At 39.9% G+C, this 9539-nt stretch overlaps 2 protein-coding genes across 2 annotated transcripts; both read left to right on the forward strand.

The window, feature by feature from the left end:
- The first annotated feature begins 2381 nt into the window (after positions 1-2381).
- LOC143530089 (uncharacterized) lies at positions 2382-6517 on the forward strand. Its single transcript, XM_077025712.1, has 10 exons — positions 2382-2606; positions 3006-3049; positions 3159-3486; positions 3568-3709; positions 3793-3963; positions 4047-4519; positions 4625-5229; positions 5318-5410; positions 5535-5984; positions 6068-6517. The coding sequence occupies exons 1-10, from the start codon at positions 2432-2434 to the stop codon at positions 6404-6406; spliced, it is 2820 nt and encodes a 939-aa protein (XP_076881827.1). The 5' UTR covers positions 2382-2431; the 3' UTR covers positions 6407-6517.
- A 1519-nt stretch (positions 6518-8036) lies between these two features.
- LOC143530110 (protein BIG GRAIN 1-like A) lies at positions 8037-8961 on the forward strand. Its single transcript, XM_077025740.1, has 2 exons — positions 8037-8125; positions 8171-8961. Exons 1-2 carry the CDS (start codon positions 8037-8039, stop codon positions 8901-8903), a joined length of 822 nt encoding a protein of 273 aa, XP_076881855.1. The 3' UTR covers positions 8904-8961.
- Positions 8962-9539: the final 578 nt, after the last annotated feature.

Genomic DNA, 9539 nt, shown 5'->3' on the forward strand with positions numbered 1-9539 from the left:
TTCCGCATAGCGTTTGGCTGCTGTCATGATGCCATCCCATGTGGATGGCATTCCATCTTTACCCGTTAGGGTGCGGATAAGCTCTGGGTCTTGCGCGCCCTGGATGAAGGCTGCGCGAACAAGATCCTCGCTGATATTGCCCAAACTTAACTTCTTTGAGTTGAAGCGAGTGATGAAGTTTGGCAGAGATTCATCTTCTTCCCGTGTGCATTTGAGGATTGTCCATTGCTCCTCGGTATACTTTCGCTGCTGGCTGAAGTGTTGGCTAAACTTCTGCTGGAAGTCTGCCCAGTCGTAAATGTGGTTAACCGGTAAACGATCAAACCAAGCCCTAGCAGCCCCCACCAGCGTCATTTGGAACATGTAACACCACGTGGGTTCCGTCCAATTGCTAACGGTTGCCCCCGCTATGAACCTGTTCAAATGGTCGTCTGGATCAGATAGGCCGTCATATGTGCCTATGTTAGGCATCTGTTTAGCACTTTTCGGGGCAATTGCTTCAGCAATGTCCTTTGCAAATTTGGACGTTCCTGCATTTGTAACGTTTGGTCTGAACGTTTTAGAGAAGTCTCGTGGACTTCCATCTATGCTTTTTGGTTTGAAGGCTTGTCCAAAATGCCTTTTCGGTTGGGTTTCCGTTTCTTTACGCTTCCCTTTTGCCTTATGACGAGGGTTCGCGTCGGAGTCGGATTCCTCCGAGTCATCCTCCCAGTATTCGAATTCGTCGACCTGTTGCACGGAACGCAAGCGTTCGTTCAACTCAGCCTGGAATTCCTTTTGTCGTGCCTCCGCCCATGCCTTGACTTCGTCGAGAGTCTGGCGGGGGAGTCTTCGTTTTTCAAACTGGGTATCGGTGGATCCCAGTAGGCGGTCATTTACTGCACTTGCCCCTGCTTTAGTAAGTGGGGTAGTGTTCGTAAAATTTACTTCACTTGCTCCGGCTTCGGTAGCCGGAGTAGTGTTTGTAAAAACTGTGTTGCCGGTATTCCCCCCAATAGCTGGGGTTGTGGTTACCGGAATTTCTCTAACCATCTTTTGTATAAAGTTTTGGAAAAACTGGAGAAAATTGTAGTTCTAGCTTTATGCACGGATGGCGCCAATGAAGAAACACTAACCGAACCCCGAGCAGGTTACTGGCAACCTGGGGGTTGGAGAGATGTTTCCCACGAGGGGTTAGACCCTTGGAAGATGGTTCTTCTGATAACCTGCAAAACAGACACCGTGAGCTCGTCACTGAGAAGGGGGGGGTTCCTCCTTGTGACCACCCTCCGGCGTGAGAATCAGACTAGATTGCTCTTTAAATATAAAAGTATATTAAGAGATTGCTAGAGCAGATATCAGGTATAATATGATAATGTAGTAAGATATGATAAGATGAGATGGTCATACCATTTGGGGTATTTATAGCCGAAGGTAGGTTTCCAAGGGGTTTAGCCGGCCCAACACGCTACCAACTGTAACCTATGCACGTGCCCTGCCTGTGAGTGGTGGATAGGTAGCGGCTGACACAGAGCAGGCGTGTCGTGCACTCTTCCTCTTCTGCCAACTACAGGCTAGGCACGTGGTATGGCAGGAGTTGGTGGGTAGGCGGCGGCTATTGGTCACAGTGCTGTGGCGTGCTGTCTGCCATGCTGCTGTCAGTGAGCTGTCGCATTCTTGGTCAGATCTTTTGTCTGTACCTCGTCAGGTATCACACAAAAGATCCTCCATACGGACTGGCTCATTTAGGCGGGAGTTTTCCCCCTCCCGCCTTTGTGCGGGATTGCTCCCGGCTTGGCTCATTCCTTCAGGTGACACTGAACGATTGAGAGCTAAGTGCCTTGTGCGTGTAGCCATGCTGCGCGGGTGGCCTTCCCTAATGGCTGGTATCCGAGGCTGCGGGGACAGGCGGAGTCCTTCACCATTGGGAGGCATTTCCTGCGGGACCAGCTTGCGTACTGCGCGTAAGGACGTCACGTCTCTGAGCATGGTTGGTCCTGCGGATCCAGTTGGTCTCTGCGCAGACGTCCCTGTTTAAGGTGAGTCTTGCGGGTCTAACTGGGCTCTGCTGGGACCTACCTCTTCATATTCATATTGTGTTAAAAAAACACAATATACATTGTGTTAAAAAAAACATAAACAAGAATAAAAATAAAATATTGAAATTGAAGAAGTGGGCGCTAATTTGGGGGGAGAATTTCATCTCAATCCCAAAACCCCTAATTAGAAAAAAATTAAAATAACCAAAACCCTTGTTTGTTCATATTCATATTCATATTCATATTCATATTCATTCGTTCGTTCGTCAAACTCTAACCTCTGCCGTTCTCTCTGTTATTTTCTTTTCGTATAATAAACAAATTTTAATACTTTCTTTCAACCCTCTTTAGATAATCAATCAAGACTACATTTCCTTCTTTCAATTTCAATTTCAATTTCAATTTGATTGAAAATGGTGTCTGCTTCTTCGCGAATCGAAGGGACGCATAATTTGTCAGCGGGTGTTCGCAAAACGATTCAATCGATCAAAGAAATCGTGGGTAATCATTCCGATGCTGATATATACACAACCCTTAAAGAGACCAACATGGATCCTAATGAGACTGCTCAGAAATTGTTGTTTCAAGGTTTTCATTTCAACAAAATTACTTTACTTTAGGTCTTTTATCTTTAGGGTTTTTTGTTTGATTTCAAATCTTGAATTTTTAGGGGGAAATGAATGCCATTTGTTTCTGTTACTATTCTTTTTTTTTTTTTTATAATTTGTTTTTTCTTTTAGATAATGCAAATGTGGCACCTAGTAAACTCTAGTTTAGGTTGAGCCATAAATTAGTGAATATCTTAGCCTTATAGAGTTTATTATGCATTTTGGAAATTAAGTATTTGTTGTTAATAGTTTTATGACTTGTATATTTCTCATTTTTCTCCTATAATATGTTTCCAAGGAACATCTAGCTATGCTATGGCGAGTCTTGATTTGTGCAACTACCTATACATTGTTCTGTTTATTTGTTTGTTGTTATCAGATCCGTTTCATGAAGTTAAGAGGAAAAGAGACAAAAAGAAGGAGGTTTGTTCTTGTAACTTTTTCATAGCTTTACATATTCACGCTTATTTTCTGTATGATAGAGAAGCCGATATATGCAGCATGTTTTTTATTTTGTTATAACTGATTTCAGGTTACATCATTTAAGGATTCTGTACCTATAAAGCCTAGAAAACCTACTGAACATATAGTTCAAGGATTGAAGGCTAACACACATACAGACCGTGGCTCTATTCAAAGGGAAGGAATGAAGAGTGACACTAATGCAGACCGTAGCTTTTTTCAAAGGGAAGGAATGAATGCTAACATGCATACAGACCGTAGCTCTTTTCATGGGGAAGGAATGAAGACTAACACACATACAGACCGCAGCTCTTTTCAAAGGGAAGGAATGAAGACTAACATACATACAGACTGTAGCTCTTTTCAAAGGGCAGGATTTGTTAGGAATCATGTATCTGGTAATGCAGCCTTTTGAATTTGTTTTACTTTCCGAGTTAAAAAAATCTTGCTTCATGTATTTATGGTTGGGATTTTACTAGATGCAGTAAGAAGTAGACAGTTTCGTGCCATGAGAGACAACAGGTTTAATCAAAATGGCAACAGAAGTGTAAAGCCTCCTGCAAAAAGCTCGGTACATTTGATCACTAAAGAGCCACTAACTTCAACGACTTCTGAGAAGAGGTAATCATATATACTTTTCTCGGATAATTTAACTTAATCCTTTTAAAAAGTTCATAATATCATATTTACATGGTCATGCACAGTTCTGCTGAGGCTTCCGAAACACTAAAATCGCACGTGAATCCATCAGTTGGTTCAAAATCTCAACAAGTAAAGGATGTTAGTTTGGGTGGCAGGAGTATAAAGCCTCCTGCAAAAAGCTCGGTACATTTGATCACTAAAGAGCCACTAACTTCAACGACTTCTGAGAAGAGGTAATCATATATACTTTTCTCGGATAATTTAACTTAATCCTTTTAAAAAGTTCATAATATCATATTTACATGGTCATGCACAGTTCTGCTGAGGCTTCCGAAACACTAAAATCGCACGTGAATCCATCAGTTGGTTCAAAATCTCAACAAGTAAAGGATGTTAGTTTGGGTGGCAGGAGTACTCAGGTCTCAAATGTTGCTCCACCTGTACAGGTGGCAACAAAACCACATGATTCGGTTACATCACCTAACAGTTCAGTAATTGGAGTCTATTCTTCTTCTTCTGACCCGGTTCATATACCATCTCTAGCATCCAGACCACCTGCGAAAGTTGGAGCCATAAAACGTAAAATTGGGCCCGTTGGTGTTCGTCGTCATGCCCGGTCAGAAAATTCTGCCAAGCTGGCGTCCACACACTCCACTTCTGTATCAAACACTAAAGATCAACGTTCTCAATCCAATGTGGCCGAGTCAGTCCCTAGTGTATCTTCTGGGAGGTCATTTAATAATCAGCATAATAGCAGGCCGCATCAGCAACTCGTGACTCGTCAAAAAGGTATGATGTTATGATATCAGAATCATACTAAGTTTATATGTTTTATTTCTGAATGCATGTATCTTATGGTGATGTGGCATTGAGCTGACCAGTTTCAAAATGTAGTTCTTCGTGCAAATAAGGAGTGGAAACCGAAGTCAAGTCAGAAACCAAGTGTTACTGAAGTTGGGGTTATCGGAACACCTAAAAAATCAACACCTCCTGCCAAAAAGTCAAAGGATTTGGCTAAAGAAGCGTCTCAATTGCAAAATAAAGTACAAACTCACGAGAATCAAAATGTGATAATTGCAGCACACATTCGGGTCTCTGAGGTTGATCGTTGTCGGTTGACTTTTGGCAGCTTGGGAATTGAGTCAGATGCTTCTCAGAGTTCTGGATTTGAAGAAGCTAGACGTGTTGAACAATCACATGTTGAACCCTTGGCAAGGTTGCATGACAGTTCATCAGTTAGCCCTCCAGAGTCTTCTATTGATGAACCTTCTGGAAGCAAACAAGTTGAGTCTGTAGATGATCGGGTCCATGATTCTGGCTCAGGTTCACCCGATTCAGTGACAGAATCTGAACCACAACCGACAGATAGACTCGAGTCTTCAAGTCCACAAAACATGGACAATTACACCAACATTGGTTTGGATCGACACAGCAGCTCTTCTTATGCTCCTTCAGAAACACGTCAGCAACAAGGTCTTTCGGAAGTACCAAGTTGTTCGGTTAGTTTATTAATCATTATTGCTTCATTTTATTTGTTATTTTGTTTAAACAGTCTGATTTTTGTTGTCTTGTCCGATATTATAGCAGGCATATGATCCTCAGGCTGGATATGATATATCATATTTCAGACCAGCCACAGATGAATCACTCAGGAGTCCGGTGCTACAAATCCCTCACGAGGTCAATACTCAATATACCAATTTAAGTTTTTAAATCAGTTAAATCTAACACATGCTATTAGCAAAAAATAGGGGAAAACATAAAACAAATGACTGATATTATGCACGGTGCGTTTTGTTTACAGGGGTTCAGTGCTCATGCGGGCAGTATCCCTGCAACCACAATACCAATGGTACAACAACAAGCTTCAGTGGCTCAAATGTATCCACAAGTTCATCTTCCTCATTACGCTAACCTTATGCCGTATCGCCAGTTTATATCTCCCGTGTATGTTCCACCGATGGTTATGCCGGGGTACTCTAACAACCCTACATATTCCCCACATCCGTCTACTGGCAGTAGCTACCTGGTCATGCCTGGTGCCAACTCAGCACATGTAACTGCCAACGGGCTGAAGTACGCGATTCCACAGTATAAGTCTGTCCAGGCCGGCACTCCTACTGGCTTTGGTAACTTTACAAGTCCTACCGGATATGCATTAAATACCCCTGGAATTGTGGGAAGTGGATCAGGGCTAGAAGATTCCTCTCGTGTTAAGTATAAGGATGGGAATGTTTACGTTCCAAATCCTCAGGTAAATTTTAAAATATACGCGTTTTATTTTTTGGAGTTTATAAACCGTTTCAGTCTGTTATAAACTCGTTACACAATGCACAGGGAGAAACATCTGAACATTGGATGAGTCCAAGGGACATCTCTAGTATGCAATCAGCGGCATACTACAACATGGCGGGCCAGTCACCTCACGCCACCTATCTACCTTCACACGCGGGCCATGCTTCATTCAATGCTGCTGCAGCAGCAGCACAATCTTCTCATATGCAGTTTCCAGGTTTGTACCACCACCCTCCGCAACCTGCAGCTCTTGCAAACGCACATCATATGGGTCCCGCCATAGGCGGGAATGTTGGGGTTGGAGTGGCAACGGGAGCCCAAGTTGGTGGCTATCAACAGCAGTCTCAGTTGAATCAGATGAGTTGGTCGGGGAACTTTTGATATGAGTTTTCGTGTATGGTGGGGGGTTATAGAAGCAGTTTTATGTTTTCTTTTATTCATATTGAATTTACAAGTTTCCCCTATCAATGCATTTTTATTGTTCATGAAGTTAGATGTTTAAATTCATGCTCATTTTTGTTGCATTTTATTCAAAGCAATAAATCAAAGACAAATTAATAATAACCTGAAGAGCTATAGTCTTTGTAGTGTTTAAGTGTAACAAATTGATTAACCCAAAATAATATTAACAAAAAATAAGTTAAGTCTTATAATGTTCCTCATATATGTGTATTACTACATACTTTATCTAATCAATTTAATTTCAACTTTTTTAGATTTAAAACAAAAAGAATCCATTTTATAATAGTTTGGTAAATTTGAAGAGTACAATTTGGAGGTGTACGGAAAGAGACAAGTGAACATTACAACTCTGACTAGTCTGGTTTGTGTATCCTCAAAAGGCTGTAATTCCTTTATTATGTACAACCATTATTTTAGGTTTATAGTAGTTACATTTAGTTTCAAAGCAAAAGCACAAAGTTTGGTCTACATTTATGAATCATGGTCATAATATTTCTTGTTTTATGTCAATTTCAACAGCATTAACATAACAATTTGAGACGCCAAATTGTAAGAAGAGTAAACTGCGTTTTTTGTCTATGTGGTTTGTCCAAATCTACGGTTTTAGTCTAATAGTCTCAAATTTGCGATTTTCGTACTTGTGGTTTCATTTCACCAATTAAACCCGAATTCATTAACCCCGTTAAGTCTGGTCGTTAAACCCATCAGCGTACCCTTAACGTGAGGGGTAGTTTTGTCTTTTTCCCCCTCAAAACACACCCCAGCCCCTCACGTGAAGGGGCTTGAGAATTACAACTGAGTTTTATTTGGGGGGAAAAAAGGACAAAAATGCCCCTCATGTGAGGGGCACTCTGATGGATTTAACGACCAGACTTAACCGGGTTAATGAATTTGGGTTTAATTGCAAGTGAAATGAAACCACATGGACGAAAATCGCAAATTTGAATTTGTTGGACTAAAACCGTATATTTGGACAAACCACAAGGACGAAAACCGTAGTTTACTCTTGTAAGAAATTGAGAGTTGTTGAATCATGTACAATAAACTAGTGTATCTTCATATTATTTTTGTGTAGTTGAGAGATACTACCAATAACACGTTTTGTGAACAATAATTATAAAAAAGAGAACAACTTCACAGTTTACATTCTAAGTTCTAACGACCAAAAAGGCGAATATTATTGTTATGATACTTAGGAATCAGTTTGTTATGCAATGCACATCGAACTCTTTCAGTTTAACAACTTATGTCATGTCTCAAATAATTTGTATATTAAAATAACCATGTTTTATATATCTGAACTCCTTCAGTTCAACAATTTATGTCATGTCTCAAATAATATGTATATTAAAATAACCATGTTTTTATAAAAGGGGAGACAAATTGTACGTTATAGTTCCCTCCTTATGCTACACTTTAATTAACACGTCACCACTTCTCATAAAAAGCTTGTCTTGTCACTCATATTGTGTCCATTACACCACCTCTATTTTACTCTACATCAAACTTGAATCTTGTTGCAAATGTGATATCCATTCATTGCTGCATAATGGATAGGCGAGAAACCCCGTCATTCTCATCGACTTTGCTTGATGTCATCTCTCGATCCATTGACGAAAGAGATGATGATCAGAAAACGTAGTTGAAAGCTGAAATAATATACGGATTTCCATTTCCATCAAGGCCGCCTAGACCTATTCGTACCAATATTAGTCATGATGATGATGATGAATGTAACACATTCGAGACGAATACAAATATGTATGCCAAGTCTGAAGATCTGCAGCATTGTGAAGGTAAGTTTGTTAAGACGAAATCGATAGCTATGAAGATCTATAGCTACCTCAAGAAAGGAAGACAGCCGGTTTCCCCAGGAGGTCGGTTAGCAACGTTTTTATTTTCGCTTTTCAGTACGAGGAGCATGAAGAAATCAAAGATTCCTTCGGCCTGCAGTGGAGGTCAAGATGAGGCAATAGTTCATGCAAGTAGGAAATCCAGATCAGCATCTTCGTTTTCACGAACGTGTTTAAGCAAAACTACGTCGTCGTCTAGGGGAAAGTTGAACACCGACGTGAAAAGGTCGATGAGGTTTTATCCGGCTAGCGGATCTGATTCATCTGTAGCGAAGCTCGACAGGAATTTGGTCAACGAGGAGGTTAAAAGGCGTGTGAATATAGTGAAGAATTATGAGAGAAAGGTTGAATACGTATTTGATTCGATTAAAGATAATGTTACTAGCAATGATGACGATAATGATAATGATAATGATGATACGAGCTATGCAAGCTCGGATCTGTTTGAACTGGACCATGTTTCTTTTGGCATTGGGACGGATCGGTGTATGGAGGAGTTACCATTGTATGAAACAACTAGTGTTGATGTCAATAGAGCCATTGCTAATGGTCTCCTTGTGTGACAATTTGTTGAAAATAGTTATAAAATGAAACCTTTAGCTTTGAGAAAGGTTTTGTTTCTTCATATTATCATGAAAGAGTTTATTTGTAAGATTGAGTTTATTTTTTCTTGGCCGTTCAAATTGAAAGTTTAGTTATGGATTAATATAATTTGGAATTTTGAAAATTAATGATGATTAGAAGGAAGAGGAAGAAAAGTGGGACATATGTAGGGGTATACATATCACTTTTCATGATGAATCACACCATTTGTTAACTTGTGATAAGCCAGCTAACTAATTATTAGATCTTTATAATTAATATATAAAACAAAATGTATCAGATTTAATTTTGTTGCATCAAACCATTGCTCTTTATATGGGGACATTCTAGTAAAAAAAATATTTGTTTTCTAATAAAACATGTCATGTGTGCGTTGATATGCCTATGGACTATGGTGATGGCCGGGTACTTGTGTCAAGTTATGCACGCAAAATACATACAAAATATATGGTGTATTCGTTACAGTTTACCATTCGTAAATGTGTTATTTTGTCATATAATCGTGTTGTTATAATGGTACACATGTAAACTATAATGGTAAAATATCACATGGTAAACACTAAACAACATAGTATTCAAAGACTGCATTATACTTT

This window comes from Bidens hawaiensis, unplaced genomic scaffold, assembly GCF_021521415.1.
Source record: "Bidens hawaiensis isolate Kalapana, Puna unplaced genomic scaffold, B.hawaiensis_p1.1 tig00008841_1, whole genome shotgun sequence".
In the NCBI taxonomy this organism is placed as follows: domain Eukaryota; kingdom Viridiplantae; phylum Streptophyta; class Magnoliopsida; order Asterales; family Asteraceae; genus Bidens; species Bidens hawaiensis.

What these genes read in the sequence shown, in the direction of transcription:
- LOC143530089 (XM_077025712.1), top strand. Translation starts at nt 2,432, where the DNA reads ATGGTGTCTGCTTCTTCGCGAATCGAAGGGACGCATAATTTGTCAGCG. An exon ending in TGTTAGGAATCATGTATCTG is followed by an intron (nt 3,487 to 3,567) that starts GTAATGCAGCCT and finishes GGATTTTACTAG; the next exon opens with ATGCAGTAAGAAGTAGACAG. An exon ending in TGCTACAAATCCCTCACGAG is followed by an intron (nt 5,411 to 5,534) that starts GTCAATACTCAA and finishes TTTTGTTTACAG; the next exon opens with GGGTTCAGTGCTCATGCGGG.
- LOC143530110 (XM_077025740.1), top strand. Translation starts at nt 8,037, where the DNA reads ATGGATAGGCGAGAAACCCCGTCATTCTCATCGACTTTGCTTGATGTC. An exon ending in AGAGATGATGATCAGAAAAC is followed by an intron (nt 8,126 to 8,170) that starts GTAGTTGAAAGC and finishes ATTTCCATCAAG; the next exon opens with GCCGCCTAGACCTATTCGTA.